Below are 19,042 nucleotides of genomic sequence, written 5' to 3'. Positions count from 1 at the left end.
TTATAGCAATACTGCGAAGCTTGTATGTAGTAAGTACTCACAAATGTTAGATGACCTTGAACAGGGAAAATATGACTTTTCCTAGTCACACGTGCAGTCAAGTACATGGAAAAATATCAACCTGGGGAAAAACGAAAGACCTCCTTTTGCTTACAGGTTGACTACTACGGCTAAATATTAACTTTCTCCGCTGCAATTTAAAACTTTACATCTTTGTAAAGAAGTCGATCCTTTACCAAGTAATCACACTCGTTTCATTTGAACACTGATTGAGATGCCCTCAGAGCCACTTGACTATTCATATTTCACTACTATTAATAAAATTCATTCAATTGGGGGGGTAAATGAAGTCCTTAAGATCGTAAATACAGTTGATCTGTATTTACTTTTACTCCATGTAAAATAATGCCTTCTAAATACCAGCGTAGCCAGTACTTCTCAAACTTTTACATGAATGCGAGTCAACTAGGGATCTTGTTAACTACAGATTTGGTTTCAGTAAACCTGAGGGTTGGCCTGAAATTCTGCATTTCTAGTATGTAGTGAAGCAGGGATACTCAGCTGGTACGTAGGCCCTTGCTGGTCTCTGTTCTCTGTGTTTGCCTGACCTTGGACTTAAAAAGCTAAAATCAGCACTTGCTGAAAAAGAAAAAAAGATGTAAAGTAATAATACTAACTCACTCCTGGGAACTTCCTTTCATCCAGTGGTTAGGACTCCGAGCTTCCACTGCAGAGGACACGGGTTTGATCCCCGGTCTGGGAACTAAGATCCTGCATGCCGCACGGCACGGCCAAAACCAAAACCAAAACCGAAAAATACCTAATTCACCACTCCTGCATAAAAACCTGACTTTATTTTGTCTCCATTTGACAGTCTTTTTAGTTAGCGGATAGGCACATGATGTAGGCTGACTTGGCTTCTGAAAAAAAGTCAGACACGGTAGCTATTAAATGCATTTCCTTTCATGCGAATTTTCATAATCATATGGAAGAAGAGGAAAAACTCATTTGCTTTGGGGGAAAATGTCCAGCCAATGATCAGGTGGCAGCTCAATCCCTGAAGACCCAGCGCTGGAAAAAGCTAAGATCAGGAAATAGAAAAAGTCCCCTGTGCCATCTGCATTTGGTCCAGACATCAAACTTCACACCTTCCCTCCTTCCTTCACTCGCTGCTTCCTTTACTGCATGCGATGGCTGCATACCCGAATCAACAATTACATTCCCCCTTTGTTTTTGTGGCAGATGACAAATGCATGGAGGACATCTTGTGTTTCCTAGGCAGGCAGGGCACTTACTTTGATTGATGCTCGGTTGTGGAAAAAAATGAGCAGGGAAGGAATTACAATGGAGGGCCTGCAGACTGGAAGGGGATATACTAATTAGTCCTGCATTAAGCAGTCGGCTTGCATTTGGTGATGAGACGCCTTCAGGAGGGAAGTGTAGCGGTTATTGATGCAAAACAGCGTGGAATGCATTATGCCAGGTAGCAGTGTATTCATTTTGTTAGGATGTATAGAATTTTGTAATTAAGAAATAAACAGGCTACTGTATTCTTTTTTAACAGCTCCCCAATATATTGGGTAGGCTGTGCTTTTTAACTCTAATGATCTCATAGACAAGCTGAAAAGTCCTCCTCTCTTTCTGAAATAAATCTTCCAGAGTGGATCCAGTTCTAGGAGGGGAAAACTGCCACCACGTCTATGCTTGCTGGCTCTTTCTTTCTGAAGCTCCACTGCTCCAGAGCCCGAGCCTTGACCCTTGCTGCTGGGACACAATGTAATAAAGAGAAAGGAAGTTTTCCCTCAGGCCACTCTTTCCAGGTTTTAGAGAGTCGTTGCTGATGTGACCTGGGAAGAACCCTAAAGATATCTCAAGGCAAATTCAGCATCTTCCATAGACAGGGGCGAAAGCAAAATGCAAAGCGTGTTCCTCCACATGGTTAGCATGTGTGGTTTGCTCTTCTATTTTCTGGGCTATAGGCAGAGGCAAAGCAGTACATGGTGAGGCATTCTCATAATTCAGGAGTGACACAGATGCTCTAGGTAATGGGAGTGTGTGACTCCAGGGAGATGTGACTGGTCATCTTGAGGTCAATACATCCTGAGCAATGGAGAACTGGAGGGTGATAAGAAAAGGTGCTCAAATAATTGCTAATATGGGTGATTTAAAATTCAAACCTTGAAATGTTGATTTGCTCAATTTGGCCTGAAGAATCAATGAAATTGGGTTCAGTGACTCCAGTGAGGTGGCTTAGAGAGAAAAAAAAAATCACACAGGTCTTTGGTCACAGTATGATAAAAGAGGACCTAAACTCCCTTGAGATCCCAGTGTAATTTCACTAACCCACTGTGTTGGTATAGATAATGATTCCTAGTGATTCTTTGTGTTGAAACCCAGTGAACTCTCAGGCGTCTCATGTTAACCTAGTGGGTGAGTAACTGGTCCAAAGTTTTTGGTTCAATTTATCAGAGTTGTCAAATCCTGGTATAGCTGAGATTCCCTTTTACTTTTCTTATTCTAGAGACAAGTTCATCTATGGATTTACAGACGCCTATGCTAGGAAAATAGATCTAAGTGATAAAGATAGCATTTTGAGTTATCAGAGGCTGTCGAGTCTTTTTTTTCTTTAAGTTTTATCCATAAACTGGAGCATAAGACACATCTCAAAATATCAGAAATATGATCAGATGACTACAACCTGCCTTTCATGGACAGAACCAGGAATTGTGCCAATAGCTCTAGGAAGAAAAGCTAAATAGTTAATGTGGTTTATTTTTTAACCATCCCTTTGTTTTAGAATTCTATCTTATACTTGAGCTGATTCCATGTCACCATGACCTTCTCCTGCCAAGAAGGCACAGTTGAGGCATCCTTCAGTAATAGCCTAGGGCTTTGGACAAGCAAGATGCTGTGCTGGCTTTTTGCCTTTTTTTTTTTCAATGTTTATACAACCAAGACTTATTACATGCTCTGTCATTTTGTTACTGGGCTGGCTTTGGTCTGAGAATTAGGTAAACATCAGACATTCCATCACATAATTTTAGACTCAATCTTACTTTATAATGATGTTAATGTTTACTATACAAAGCAAGATGCATTTGTATATTTTAGCATTTTATTTCAGTCACAGAATGCAAAACCTGACATTGGCATCAGTTTGATTTGTGTGTGTGTATGTGTGTGTGTGTGTGTATGATTGAAGATATTAAGCACTACAAGAATGCTGAAATTTCAATCTGATTAGGATCAAAATTCTTCAGGATCAAAACACTCCTTTTCCTCCCCCTACAGTTTTACTAATTGTGTGCTACTTGACATTGTGGAGTTATTCCACAGCGTGATAGCTAAATATGTGAAGTATATTTTACTGTGCTGAATTATCAGCTCATTCTATTTGTTTTTCATGTGTTTAAGGTTATTAAAAGAACTTAAAATTAGAAGTCATGTGTATGAGTTGAAAGACTGAACTCAATCACTGTTAGCGGATGAAATCATAAAGCAATAGCTAGCATGTCAATATCAAGTAGTGAAAACAAAATCACAGAATTTGAAAGCATACCTTCTCTGTTCATTAGTTGGCAGGATACCAGAAAAATTAGGATACTAGCACAATAGTGAATGGTGGACGGAGTTGTTTATTTTCAGCACTCTCAAATTATTCCAGGTACTGAAAACGAGATAAAAGTAGATCGGAAAGAATGGCATCAAATGTATTTGTTGGAGACCTTGCTTTATGGGAAGAAATGAACTGCCCTGGCTCACTGTTCCTGAGGAATTGTATTTCTTCAAGCTGTAAATCAAATCCCAGAGAGATAGCATGACGTTTTCCAAATAATAACAGAGGGTGACAAAGTTCCTTTTTGTCAGCATCAGGTTTCTGAATTTAGACCTCGATTAAGATTCCAGAATGAAAAAGCGCCCCCCGCCCCCCACACACATGGTCTATGACTGTGTCTTACAAACAATATATTCATTTTCAAAGTCTGGATCTCTGGCATATCCACATCCCAAAATATATTCATAGCTTCCTCCAAAGATCCTGATTTTTCTCCATTTTCTCTAAATTCCCAGCTACAAAGAACCTGATGTGTCTTTTCAGGAAACAGCATCATTTCTTCCCCCAATTAATTGAAGAGCCATCTGCTTCTGTGATACCCGACATCCATTCGTTCTTAGCAATAAGTGTGTTCCCTAAATCGCTGGGGGGCCATACCAAGGCATGCACTCTGGGTTGGGAGTAGAATCTGCCAGAGCAGCCTCACAGGCAGGCTTTTTTCCAGAGACACAGTGTATACAGAATTTGCCACTGACCTTGCTCCCTTGTCAGTGTTGCTAATGCAGGGTTCAAAACACAGTACAAGGGACTTCCCTGGTGGCACAGTGGTTAAGAATCCACCTGCCAATGCAGGGGACACGGGTTCGATCCCTGATCTGGGAAGATCCCGCATGCCACGGAGCAACTAAGCCCGTGCGCCACAACCACTGAGCCTGCCCGCCACAGCTACTGAAGCCCGCGTGCCTAGACCCCGTGCTCTGCAACAAGAGAAGCCACTGCTTGCCGCAACTAGAGAAAGCCCGCAAGCAGCAATGAAGACCCAACACGCCATAAATAAACAAACAAACAAATAAAAAACACAGTACAAGATGCTCACAGTTTGAGACTTCGGCTAGCTTAGTGTCTCTCCATTACGCTTCTGAAGATCTGAGTTTGACATGATTAAACAACTGCAAAGGGCGGGAAAGATCTGAAACAGCTCTCCTCAACCGTGGCCAGAAAGGGAAGAAGAAATTAATACAGAGGCCACCTGGCTGGTTTTACTACATAAAAGCTTCTGCTTCAAGCTGTACCATCTCCTTTGTGTTCCCTTGCATGTATTTAAAAGTGGAGTTCAGAACCGGGTTTAGAACCTTCTAGGACTATAGAAGGCAGGGCCCTCATTTTCTAGGAAGAGTCTACTGAATGGTCATGAAAAGAATCTCTTGTTGGAAAAGGGCAGCCCTTTCCTAAGAGGTCCACCAGCCCAGTGCCTCTTGCCTGCAGGAATTGTCAGATCCCTTGCACACATAGTGGAAACAGCCCTGCTGAGTTTGATGAGGGAGGAGTGCATGAGGACGCTGGTGTGTGAGTTACTGCTTGGACCCAGTCGGAACACTGCTGGTCCTGCTTTGCTTAGATGCCACAAAAGGTGCCTTGGAGGTGAGCCTGCTGGCCAGGAGCTGGGAACCAGGCCCAAAGAGCTGAGATGAGTTTCTCCCTTCCAAGAGTCAGGAGATGGAGGTACCTGCCCCTCTAAATAGCCCTCTTTCCGGAAATACAGTGAAAACTCAGCACCTTTGAGAGCTGCCGTATCCACATGAGGCACTCTGCCCCTGTCATCCAGGCTCCCCCCTCATCCCAGTTTTGCTGCTAGTCAAGTAGGAATTTTTATGCGGCTCTGGCCTAGCTGAACTTGTCTTCTCCCATGTCTGTTTTGAAACTGAGACCACAAATTTCACAGTGGAATTTGCTCTCTAGAAAATGAAAGGGTCAAGAAGGCACTTAAGACAAAGATTCCCCCATCACTTCGTGGGAGAGAGAGCACAAGAGACCACAAAATCCCGGGTGAGCGCCTACAGATCCAGCAATTTCTCTGGGCCCGGAGGTCCAGCTTTCAATCTAATCCCAACAGAAGTTGGAGCGATTTATGTCTCACTTTTTCTCACTCTGCGCTGACAGTCATCTCAAATGTACAGGAGATGTGAAGGGAGAAATTGGCATGGAAACCAAAAGAGCATCTGAGACAGTTGACTCCGGCTGGGATCAGCTGTCCCCGTGCATAGGAGGTACTTACAGTCCAGGTGACTGTGCCTGATGCCCTCGACGTCTTCAGCATGGATGAAGTGGTAGCATCTTTTCCCTACAATGTCTACAGGAGTCAGATCCATATAATCACTAATCCTACAAAGAGAAGAACACAGGCTGGAAATCAGAAGGGAGGGGAAATATAGAAACTGTTAAATGACTTAGAAACAAATATACTGACAATTTTCATTATACCAGGGTACCTGTGAGGACTTGGCACTGAGGGAAAACCATTTTTAGATAAAATTATTTTCTTTAACATATAAACAGTCTTTTTCTAAAGTAGGAACTGTGCCAGATCAAGCAATTGTGTTGAAATAATTAGATAGGTTTTTCTTCTCTTTTTTTAGTATCAGAATACACATTTAGACAACATAATTCTATGAAATTATTGAGAATCAGTAACAATGCGAGATCCTCATTAGAGGCCAAGATAATTCAAGGTTACATAATAAAATAAAAACATGTTATGTTTATACCAAATGATTAGAGACACCTTTCATTTAAACAGATTGGTCTTCTATTGGGTATTTCCATGAAAAAGGGCTTCGACTGCTTCTTGGCACAAAGTCCAAATTGGCATTTCAAGGGATATAATTTAAATGCTGAGACATACAGATGCCTGGGGGTATTATCTTTTTTTTTGTCTGAGCCATTTGGGAGCTCAGCTTTCACTCCGGCCCCTTTTAACTGGGACTTTGTGGTGGATTCCACACGGAAACTTTTAAACCATTCTGGCAGCTCTGCCAGCCTTGTGCTCGACCATACGTGTGTGTAAGCTTCTGTCACTGATTGTCCAGACGGCAATGTCCTCAGGCAGGAGCACAGGAAAAGAACAAAAACTGGAAAAAACGTTGGGGGAATCTGCCTGGTTTACACAAACACGCCAAAATGCTGCTTCTCTTCCTCCCTGTCCAAGTTCAGATTCATTTTGGTCCATCCCGAAGAGAATTTATCTTTTGTTTAATTGATTCTCTTTACTGCCCCTGCCTGTTCTTTTCATGGTTTCTGACTCATCAAATATGAAGTGAATCTTTAGCTACGGCACCTTTAAGAAACCCATGAGATTGCTGCTGGGGAGTGAACTCTGACCCCTAAAGGCAAGGAAATAAGAAACCAAACCAAACCAAAATAATATGGAAAGTAATGAAAATACACTACCCAGTGAGTGAATTTCTCAACATCTAGCAATTTAAATCATATTTTGGGCCAAACTAGAATTACTGGAGTGTTTTCTCAGGATTCCATGGTTTTCTGGTATAAAACAGATTAGTTGGTGTTTTCCTAAAACCATTAACTGCTTTCCAAGTACAGTTTATATCCCCTTTCTGCAAACGAGGGAATAAGGATGCCATTAAAGGCCTTCATTGGTGTTTCTGGAATTTGCCCGCTCCTCTGAAAGCATCAGATGTGGGCTTTGCCCAAGGCTGTCCTAGGGACCTGCAGAGTCAAGGAGCGGACTCTATTTTCTAGTTAGCAGATCCCTAATTAAACTATAAACCCTGGGGAAAAGGCACTCCATTCTTTTAGGGAAGACAGTTTTTTATTTTTTATTTGAATGAAATCCCTCAAAACAGTGGAAGCACTTTTGTACTCTCAGAGCCTGTTACCGTGGTGAGTGTGACCAGCTCAGTGTACAAAGACCTCTTAATATATGTGTAGAATGCTCTAGACCAGTCCGATGACCTGTATCAGGATCAGAAGCCTGATGGCATCTTGTACGCCGAGCCTCAGTTTCCTTATCTGTAAAACAACTTCAGAGGCTGGTGAGGGGATTGATGAATGAAGTGACATGAATGTAGCACAGTGCCTGACACACAGGTATGCTGTTCCCTCAGATTCAATATGCAATTGCCTTTAACGGGGATCCTTTTAAATAATTACTATCATCTTCAGTGGAGGAATAATGCTGTATGGTACTGGCTAATAAGGGGTTGTGGAAAAAAACATTTTTTAATGGGAAGAAAAAAGCATAAAGTGGGTCACGGAAAGTGATCTCAATTACTAGAGTGGCACCATAAGGCACTCAAGTCCATGGAGTGCATCAAAAGAATTAATCAACCTGTGATAACAGGAATGAGAATTAGATGATGGCTTGGGGACAGGACAATCACTGGGAGTTACGTAAATAAGATGAGGCTTCGTCTCTTTTTGCGGGGATTGGTGGTTGTGAATCTAAATCAAGGGAGCCGACGTATGTTTCCAAAGACGCAAAGCCATACTCCATCCCCTGGCTGTCTCCCTGCCTCCCTGGGTGTCCAAGATTCTAACTTTTAAATCAGAGAAGAGACCGCTTTGTGGGCTGTAGTTGTGTTCTTTCATGGCTGCATGTGTATGAAAGCTCCACCTCAGTGGTTATTCCGATTCGTTACCATTTAGCCTGACTTCTGAAGAAAAATTAGAGACAAGGAATGCAGGGGGATCCCACAGGAGGCATGGTTTTTGAATATGGCAGATTGGGGTTCAAATCTTGGCCTCAGTCAAGGCACTTGACCTTTCTCTCTAAGCTGAAACTGCGTGGGGCCAATGGACACAGGGGCAACACTGACCTCACAAAACCGTCCTCAAGCTTCAGCGACATAGTGCATCTAATGCACTTCGCATATGGCTGAGGGTGTAGCAAGTGTTCAATAAATATTATCTCTCTTTATTATTCCTGGCCAACTCTAGCTACTCATTCTGGCAAACTCATCTTTCCTGATTCTCTGTGGCCATGGCAGAATACCTTAGACACAGCCAAGTATACAGTCATGATGAGAAAATTTTAATAAATACCCCCAAAACTTGGAAAATAGATTGAGTTACTCATTAAATAATAGTGACAGGTTCATGATATTTTCTACCCCCCTGAACACGAAAAAGCTCAGGGCGGGTACTCTTTTCCCATGGTGAATTCTTTTCTCTGAATCAAAGCCTGACCGGAAAGGGGAGGCATTTCTAACTTGATCTCAACATCTTTAGCGCTTCCTAATGGACTGAATGTAGGCGCTGTGTACATCTTCCTCTTGGCTGGGCCCTGAGAGGTCAATTTCCTAAGCCACTTGACCATTCCTCTCTTTTGTCCCGCCCCCCCCAGCCCCGCCCCGAAGGCAATCATAGGACTCAGCAAACATGTGCTGCCTTCATGCCTGACGATAATCTGAGCCACAAAAGTGTCCCCACAAATTAATTCGGTAATTCTCCCCATGGCACCAGGTGGACGGCGTCGCTAAGCTTCCTTCCCACAGCCGATGCATGTTCACCTCCCCTCCCCACCTCGCCCCCCACCCCGTGCTTCTCTCTTCTTCAAATCAGTCTGATGATGGGCTGGTGACTTCTGGGTGAAAGGTCTGAAGGGGCACTGTCCCATTTCCTTGTCCCTTGCTTTGTGCTTAATGGAAAAGTGGAACTTTTTAACCTGAGGCTAAAAAGTCCTTTTAGAAGAGCTCAGTCTGCCAAGTCATTCATATGATGAGTCATCTTTCTTTAACTTATCACAGTGAAATCCTCAGGATTACAAAGCGTCATTGAGTAGTTTTACAGATTTCTTTTTTGTCTTTTTTCCTCTGGCGGCCTCAAGTTCTCATTTGTTCTCTACATGTTTTGTGGACTGAATGTTTGTGTACCCCCTAAATTCGTAGAGTGAAATCCTTACCCTCCATGTGATGGTATTTGGAGGTGGGGCCTTTGGGAGGTAATTAGGTTTAGATGAGGTCAGAAGGATGGAGCCCCCATGATGGGATTAGTGTCCTTATAGGAAGAGGAAGAGCAGAGCTTGCTCTCCCCTATATGAGGACACAGCAAGAAGGCAGCCCTCTGCAAGCCAGGAAGAGCGTGCCCCCTCAGGAACCTCAGCAGCCTGCACCTTGACCTTGGACTTGCCAGCCTCCAGAACTGTGAGAAATAAATGTCTGTTGTTTGAGCTACTAGTCTATGGTAATTTGTCCCAGCAACCTGAGCTGACTAGGACAAGGTGCTCAATGCCTCTGTGAACACTGACTGTCATGAGGCTGGGTCCTTGAGGAAGTGGGTCTGGCTGAGGCATCAGGAGATACCTCTTACTGCATCGTTTTGCCAACAATGTCTCAGCCCACCTCTCTCCTTGGGTTCTCGGCCAAAATGGGTCTTAGTTATAGCATATGGATGCCTGGGAATCCTAATTCCATTCCATTGTTGTCCCTAATGTAAATCAGGGCAGCAATGTAAATTTCAAATAAAAAGCATGGTTGGTGTCAGTCCAAGCAGCCATTAAAAATAAGATCAGGATTTATAATGAGCCTCATTGGGAGAGTAAAATCCTTCAGACTGCTGAAAACACCGGCCCTTACCAATGTGCAACATACAACAGGGCAAATGAAAACAAAAACGAAGTACCTATTTTCACAGTAAATGATATTGAGGTCCATATTTACTCGAGTGACGAACATATGGCAGTCAATTCTGACTTCATTGATCGTAGGGGGAGGCAAGGCATGAGCCACAACCACGAGACCCATGATTTGGCTGGGGACGGTCCTCCCGTGGGACAGCGACACCCTTAGTCGTAGCCGGCCTGTTATGTGAATCACCTGTAATAGAACATTAAGTACAGGACATAGTCAAATTTACATCTGGGCTGTAACAGTACTTCTTTTGAGAAATGCAAAATTGCATCTGGAATAACCAATGTTAGCTTGTATCTTGTGTAATCATAAGGGCTGTCAAAGTGCCCTCAATGTCCTCAAGGCAAGAGACAAAAGAGAAATAATATTATACTCTGAGCATTTCTCAAGGCAGCATTATTACTATGCTATTGCTATTTTTCAGGACTTTTTTTTTTCACATTTAGAGGGAGTTCATAACCAGATAAAAGGACAAGAAAGTTGAGCCCTGAGCTGCAAAAAGAAACATTTGCATTATCAGCCCTTATTAATGGATGATGTCTGTCTCTCTCCAAATTTGTACTGAGTGGGATTCCATGGACATCTCCTTTTAGAAGTGTGGCTCAGAGCTTTCCTTCATTTGCAAAAAAGCCAGACTCCAATGATTAAAAAACTCAGTGACAGTGAAATGAATGTGTCCTTCTGAGCATAGAGAGCTCAGGTTAGGCAGTGCTAAGTTACCCGTACATGTAACGCCATGCTTTCTCGCAGCGCCGTCTGGGACTGAAGGTTAGAGGACCTTGTAGTATGATTTGTTCCCTAAGCTCACACACCACGGTAGGGTCAGGAAGCCTTGCACCATTTTGGTGGTGGCTCAGAAGTATTGCTCAGAAACGGGAGGGACAACGTGGGGCTGTGATTTTTGGTTTCTTAGCCAAAGTATACCATGGGTAGTCCAGGCCACCCTGAACCAAAGGAAATTGATTCATCATCCTCACATATGTTAAATAATATTATTTTTATAAAGCCATCTTTGGAAAAAGTTCCTTTGTTTGTAAACTGAACATAGGAGAAGAGTCATAGTGTCAATTTCCTTGAACGATGTTTTGGGAAAATGAAATCATAAAAAGATGGAAAGGATAAGGATTTGGGTGGCAATGCTTCCAGACGATAGAAGGCAGGTGTGTATATGTGTGGGGGGTTGGAGACTGTGCGTGCGTGTGTGTGTGTACTCTAGCTGTGTTCCTGGGGCCCTATGACAGTGTGGCGGACCTTCCCAAATCCAGTTGTAGAGGTACTCGCTGCCATTCCCGGTACCTTGGAGCTCAGTTTCGTAGCTGGCTGACTGTCTGTGTTTGGTTTGCCTCTCCAAATGCACCCCTGGGCGCCAGATCATTTTCTGAAATTCTTCTTTTCCTTCCTTGCCAGAAGGAACCAAAGTGGGAAGTGGGTCTCTGGCCTCCCAGGAGCAATAAGAACTAGCATCTGCTCTCCTTCCTAGGGGCTTGACTGGTAATTCCTTTTTCATTGTGTTTTTGTTTCCTTTAAGTTATTCAGTTTTCCAAAAGCAAGCCACACTGCTGTCAGTCAGGCAGCAGGATCAAAGCTTACGGAGCCGCCCTTTGGAGTCCTGGCTGTTCTAAATGATACCTCTTCCCTGTCCCCTTTCACATTTGAGCCCAGAGCTGTGGATCTGGAAACACCAATGAGGAGGATTATTTAGGTTATTTCAGGAGCAGTTTTTTGACCACCCGCATTGAAGTAGACTAAAATCATACTTAATGCACCTTTGCTTTAAGCTTTGGTCAGACGAGGTACTTTATGAATATTTGAAAATGTTCCTAGAGGCAGGGATGCTAAAACATCATCACAGACACACGTTTTTTGCACGACCTCATTAACTAATAAAGAAATAGCTAAAAGAAATGGGATTAGCTTCACAGGAGGTGTGTTAACAGTCTCTGGTCCTCCTCCCAGGTAGGCTTACATAGATGCTCATTTATCATTATCTGTCTTCTTTTATCAGGAACACTCAGCTTCTTGGAAAAACACAGAACTATAAATGCTCAGGAAAACTCACACCCAGAAATGATATGTTAAATAAATCCCCACTTGGTATTCTCTTCCAAAGCAATCTGAAGGCATCTGGGCTAGCAGACATTTCTGGGAAGGCAGACAGGCTGCTGGGGGAGCTGTGTGCATTCAGATCTACCCCGCCTCTGATCTCCTCCAGCTTTGCCTGTGGCCATCGAGGTGCTGAAGGGGGTCAAAATTTGGGTTGAGTAGATTTGCCATTTCCTGATTTTGTTCTCCTGGACTCGACCTCTCTGCATCTCAATTTTCTTTTCTGTGCAATGGGGATAATGATGACTATTCTGCAATTATATTATGAAAATCAAAGGAGGTAATGGTGGTGAACACTTTCCAAATTGTAAAGAAGTCTACAAATTTCATTATAATTCTGATCGCCTGTTCAACTGTCAACTGAATAATATGGGTAAGGACCGATTATTCATTTAATCTTGACCAAAGGCCAAATAAATTATTATTACTTTAAAGGATCATGACATTTCATATTTGGGAGAAAAATTGGGAGGGTCTATTTTAGGTCATTCTCCTTTTCATTTTTTTGGGTGAGGAGAGAGGCTTTGGAATGTTCATTCCCTAACCAGAGTCATCGGGCTTGGAAATGGTAAAAAAAAAGAGCCTAGAATCTTGGTTTCTAGGTCGTGTTTGAGCATCATTTCAACTTTGTTATGCTTGTATACATTTTATGTGCATATTCATATTGAACAAAACATTAGAAGTTTATACCGGATGCCAATTTACTGCGTTAAATAAACTGTATATGAAACTTTGAAATTATTTCACTTATAGCCAGAAGCCCAGGTTATTTGAAAAGTCTTTGAGAAATTGTACAAACTAAGAAGGAAAAAACCAAAGAACATTACCCATGCAATAACTTAACAGTTGTCAAGAAATGTCAAAGAACAATCAGAGGGTGTGTTTGTCTGTATGTATGTACATCTGGGGGTGAGGGAGGATGGTGCTGAAGAGAAGAAAAGGGATATCTGTTAGGTCCTGTACTTAACCTTGGGGTTTAAATTAAGGTATTTTCCCAAATCTATTTCATAATGCCAACAGTTTTTTTTTTTCCATTGTGAGAAGTTATGTTCAGATTTTAGAAACATGGCCGAGAGCAGGTATCCAAACACACAGATAGTTGATTTTTTCACTTTGTATTTGCTTTGAAGGCCTGAGGTGTTGAGGAGAGAGTATTATCAGAAGAACTGGGCACTGGCACTAGCTCTGGTACTGTGTAGCGATGCAACTATGATGCTCAGAAAGTTGAAATGACTTGCTTACTTTACAGGTCAGCATATTAGAGATTAAAAACCTAGTACAGAGAGAATAAGTACTCTGTCAAGGTGTCTTTTGTTTTCTTAATAGGGTCATTAAAGGGCCTTTTATTGGTTTTTTAGTTTCTGAAACATAGTATGTGCAAGGGACCTTGATAGGTGCCAGGGAGAAAACAAAGGTGGATCAAATGTAAACCTGTCCTCAAAGGGTTTACAGACTACATAGTGGGAGGAAACATAAACAATTACTTGTAATATAGTAATATTGGGAAGGAACACAGTGTCTGATCAAGACAGTGGTTCTCCATCCTGGTTATGTGACAGAATCTCCTGTGAAGTTTTGTTTGTGTAAACATGGATTCCCAGGCTCTATCATCCAGAAATTCTAATTTGGTAGCACTGGGCTGGGGCCCAACATTTGTTTGTTTTTTAGAGCTTCAAAGGTGATATCTACTAGGATAATGTCTGGCTAATGGATTTGGAGTTCTACTAGTGGTTCTCAACCTTGCTACATGCTGGAATCACCCAGGGAGTCTTTAAAAGTCCCCATGTCCAAGCTGCACCCAACACTAGTTAAATATGGACTTCCAGAATATAGGGCTGCTGAGACGATTAAGTGAAAACATATATAAGGGTATATGCCTAGGTATATGCCTAGGTATATGCCTGATACACAGTATATGCTCAACAAATACTATTTTCATTAAGTAACAAGTGTGCACCATAAGAAAGGTATAGAATGAGATCTTTGGGAGGTCAGGGTAGGTAGAAAATACTTTTGACCAAATGGATCTGGAAGGCTACATGAAACTGGCATTAAAATAAATTGCCATAAGATATAATCATAGAATGGTGAAAGGGGTTCCACATAGAGAAAAGGGCTGGAATATAAAAGAAAAGATAAACAAATCTAAAAGAGAACCTACTGGAGACACCCAGGGCTCCAGGAGCATTTCAACTGGTGTCAGCAGAAAAGTCAGAGATGGGGCAAATGGCAGGTACAAGCAGTAGAACTTGGTAATGAGACCTGGGGAGAAGCACCATGATGTTTAGCCTATGTCATAGGAAGATGATGATGATAGACTAAATGGTACATGGGAATACAGGAATCACTGACAAAGGGACAAAAAAGATTCCCCTGTGGACATTTTGTATTTGAGCAGCCTGGGGAAATCCTGGGCAGGGTGTCCTGGGGATAGTTGGAAAAAGGGGTTGGATACTTAAGAGAAGATAGATGAAGATATGGTTTTGGAAGACTTGGTTGGTTGATTGGTTTGTGCTTCGTTTTGGTGTTTTGGCTGGAGGTGATAGTTAAAACCAAGCAATTCAATGCAATTACCAACAGAGAAAGCACAGATGAGAGACGAACACAAAAGGCATCCCCCCCGACCCCAGTGCTTTGAGTATCTGAAGCCTAAAGCAACTTAGGTGCTTCTCTAAATTGAGTTTCTTTTAATCTATAATGATTAATTTTATTAAAAAGTGAACATTTCTGAAAACTCTAAGCCCCCTTTTTCTCCATCCACAATTCCATTCTGACATAAATGCCAAACTTGCCGCATGGTCACCAGGCCCCGTGGTAACATCCCAAAGAATGGGATGGCTTCCTTGTAGAGTTAAGCAGGTGAATGAGAAATGATTTTGAATACAAACATACAGGCCTAAATACTAATAGTATGTCAAGAACTGTGAAACTATAAAAATAACCTAGTAACTTTAAAGTGAAAGGAATACTGTGGGGTAGAAATAACGCTGAATTGGGAAACGGAACAATTAATTTGAGTTCTGGTTCTGGTGATTTTGGCAAGTCATCTAGATTGACCAGGGCAACATCTCCTAAGATATAAAATGGAGGATAAGAATCAGGCGCTGATACCTAGGGTTCTCGCTGAGCTCTAGAGAATTCCATGACCCAATGCTCAATAGAGGGGCTTTCACTGTGCTGTAGGGCTACCCTACCTCCCACTCCCCTTACCCATGGCAGGGGAAGAAGTTTCAGAGGACAGCTGCAAGTTACTAAATGCAGAGCTTACTTTAAGAATTAATCAATTGGGGTTTATGGGTCACAACTGAGTTGGAACAACGCTTTGGTTTTGGCCAATGTCAGGTGAAAACTGCCTCTGTGTTCTAAAGGTTTGTCTTAGCCTGGTCTTTAATCTACAGGCATTCTTCAAAAGAGATTTCTGAACGAAAAGATTCTTTGCCCCCGAGCTTAATTTTATATAAGAGCTCAATCCTCACATTTCCTTTCATTGTTCTTGTTTTATCATAAAGAGCTGTGCAAAAATGCTAAAGCCTGTATTTTTCTAAACCCCTTATACAGTACTGGCCAGATACCAGCCACAGAGAAGCAGCATGCAAAGGATTTCTGAGTGGAAATCCCACCATCTTTGATGAAAATGTCCAAATTAGCATCATTTGACAGTCCCACACTGAAGAAATCATTGTTTGACTTTTATTTTTCTTCTCTGACACGATGAGCGGGTGTGTGCGGTGCAGAGACTACATGTCCACGGAGTTTAGGACGAGTGTGGGAGTGTTAACAAGCCATGTTTCTTGGACAAATATATATTTCTCTTCCTGCCATATGCTCCTTTCCATCGTCTGTTGGTGATAAACACTTAGATGTGCTCCACTAATAACTTCTCGTTATAAACAAGCCCATGAAAAAGACCTTGATAAAAGCTCCCCTCTGTCAATACCTAAGGAAAGAAAGTCTGTGATGGGAAAATACATCTGGAAGCTAGTCTCCATTCTTTTAGGAATAAATTTTACTACTAGTCCTATGAAACATTTTCTTTATCACAGGGAAGTGTGGGGGCTTCCCTGGTGGCGCAGTGGTTGAGAGTCCGCCTGCTGATGCAGGGGACACGGGTTTGTGCCCCGGTCTGGGAAGATCCCACATGTCGCGGAGCGGCTGGGCCCGTGAGCCATGGCCGCTGAGCCTGCGCGTCCAGAGCCTGTGCTCCGCAACAGGAGAGGCCACAGCAGTGAGAGGCCCACGTACCGCAAAAAAAAAAAAAAAAAAGGAAGTGCTAAGTATTATGTGCATTATTTTCCACACATAATGTAAAGTACAGAATGGGGCCATGCAAAGAGGGGAACCAAAAATGCTGTAGGCAGGTAAAAAAAAACTATGATTCCCTGGGTTTAGTGCATCTTCAGAGATTTTTTTCACTTGTCCTTTAGGGGAATCCAAATTTACCTTAAAAATTAGGCTTCCTTCTGGCACTCTGGTCTTTTTTTCTTTTATTCCCCTGTAGAAGTCTGGTTCAGCATACAGATCATCAAATCACTAGCTAAGGTGGGAGAGTCAGCTAATTACTTTTAAGTGATTGGGCTGAAGTGTCCCACAGCCTGCTGAAAGATAAAGGGTTAGCCGGGTCTTCTGAATCTAAACATTTAGCCTACAGCCTAACAACTTAATCTAAACCAGTGTGAGAATATCAACCTCATGTAAATTACTTCATGCGAATTTTTAGGCAGTGGGTTTTCCTGAATTTAGACTGTATCATAGGTTGGAGAATCTCCCCTGACAGGTCCCTCTGTCCCTGTCTGTCTGACTCCTGCCACCTGGGTCTTTGTGCAAGGCCTGGGGGAAAACCAAAAAACAACAACACAACCATTTAGCTGAGACCAAGTACTTGTCCATAGATGCAAACACTATGGAGAAGAGAGCTCACAGCTGAAGGAGGTGCCTGTGGGCCCTGGGAGGGGCGGGAGAGCAGCAGAATGTTATCCTCCTTCCCTTTCCAGCATCTCAGATGTTATTTCTAGAAACTGCCTCGCTTCTAGTAATCTTCATCATAATTCACAATGGGACTTTAGCAACTGGGGATAAGAAAAGACAGAGGAGGGATAGGTTGACTTCTCAAGGCAGAGGTGAGACTGAAGGGAGGGGGAGCTTCGGGGGGCAATGAGGGCTTCGCAGGGAGCAGGTGAAGATGCAGGCCTCTTCCAGGGCCAAAGGGGATGCAACAGAGGCAACGTGGTTGTGGAATGTCATCATCATCAGCTAGGTATGGAGGCGGCAATCAACTCAGGAACCACATGGGTGGTGGAAGGCTTTCTGGGAGTTTGTCCCTAAGAATTTCCCTAAGATCAGGGCTCTTCAGAATTGGGCAGGATTCAGCACTTAAGGCTAGAGGACCAGCAAGAACTGGAGAGAGTTTTAGATGGGCTCCACTTAAGGGCAGCTCTGGCAGTGAAGAGAACGGAGGTGAGACTGGGTACAAGGGAAGTGTCCAGGCCAAAGTTCAGGAAGAGGAACCCTGGCAGACGCCAATCCTTTTGGGTAAAAGGACGACAACTAGAAAGTGTGAATTCTCAGGGACTCCATTTGGTTTGAATGGAAATGAGGTGAGCCACGAGGGGGAATGTAATTGGAACACGACCAGTTGGTGTTTGGTCTGATTGCTGAAAAGACTCACTGAAGGTTGGCTCTGGAAGTGGACAGGCCTAAAGCTGTAGATAAGGGCATTCCCGACTCTGGAAGGCAGAGGAGGGAAGGAAGCTAGGGACTAATTTCTCTATTCTCACTGAGCTCCTAAGGTCCTAAAGGCAAAGACTCATGCATAAGCATGAGGACAGGCACTCTTCCTCTTACAGGTGAAGTTAACTTGCTCTGTCCTGTGCACAAATAACTAAATGGGCCTGGCACACGGGGGAAAACGTATTTTCTTCCTTAATTGGAAAGCCCACGACACCTAATGCTGGTATCAGGGGTTTATTTAAAACCAAAAAACCTCTAGGGATAGTGGTTTTTAAATTTGAACATGCACAAGAATCACTTGGAGAGCTTATTAATAATATGGATTCCAAGGTCCTACCCCCCAAACTTTAGATTCTTTAAAGCTAGGAAGGGACCTGGGAATCTGCATGCCACCCAGCATTGCCCGTGCTTTTATGCTAATGGTCAGCACAGCCATCCTTTAAGTCCTGCTTTACGGGCAGGCCATTCGTTCCATCCAGCTGCAGCTTCATCTTTATCTAGAGCTGAACGGATCTAGAGATCTTAAAAAGATGATCCAGAGGCTCATCACAGAATGCCTCCTAAATGAGGAAAGAAAGATGCACATACATTTACAATTCAATCAGGACTGAAAAAAGCCCTACTCTGTAGAACACAACCCCTTGTTTTGGTTCTTTGGAAACGGAGGATCAGAGCATGGTAAGCAGAAACGCTGGGCTGATGTGGGATCGGGTCGTGTTTTCTGTGCACAGGGCTGCCTGAGAGAGGAGCTGGGAGCCCGGGCAAGGCTCCTCTATTCGTGGCTGCACTGTTGTGCCCCATGCCTCTTGGGGAAGGTGGCACTCTGCCAATCCTCCCCCTAGCCCAGCCTGCCCCTGGCTTAGCTCCTGATTAATTCAGGGGAATCCTGGGAGGTTAACCCTTAATTTGATGGCTCCAGTGGGGAGCTTGAGAGATTGGTGGTAATTTATCACCCTCATTTTTTTTTTTTTTTAGTGTATAAGCATTTTCCAAACAACAAATAAAAAAT

At 42.9% G+C, this 19,042-nt stretch overlaps 1 protein-coding gene across 12 annotated transcripts in view; it reads right to left on the bottom strand.

The window, feature by feature from the left end:
- Nucleotides 1-19,042, bottom strand: part of NPAS3 (neuronal PAS domain protein 3) — a gene marked incomplete at both ends in the record, with an annotated part of 860,982 nt that overhangs the window by 16,335 nt on the left and 825,605 nt on the right. For all 12 annotated transcript variants that reach the window (XM_079700352.1, XM_079700356.1, XM_079700357.1 and 9 more), the window contains 2 exons: nucleotides 5,832-5,938; nucleotides 10,196-10,389. In XM_079700352.1, the coding sequence (XP_079556478.1) occupies nucleotides 5,832-5,938; nucleotides 10,196-10,389 (301 nt within the window). The remainder of the gene's footprint in view (nucleotides 1-5,831; nucleotides 5,939-10,195; nucleotides 10,390-19,042) is intronic.

The sequence above is a fragment of the Hyperoodon ampullatus genome (genome assembly GCF_949752795.1).
Source record: "Hyperoodon ampullatus genome assembly, chromosome: 3".
Classification (NCBI taxonomy): Eukaryota; Metazoa; Chordata; class Mammalia; order Artiodactyla; family Ziphiidae; genus Hyperoodon; species Hyperoodon ampullatus.
Note: the sequence above shows the minus strand (reverse complement) of the source record. Positions and strands in the feature narration are given on the sequence as shown.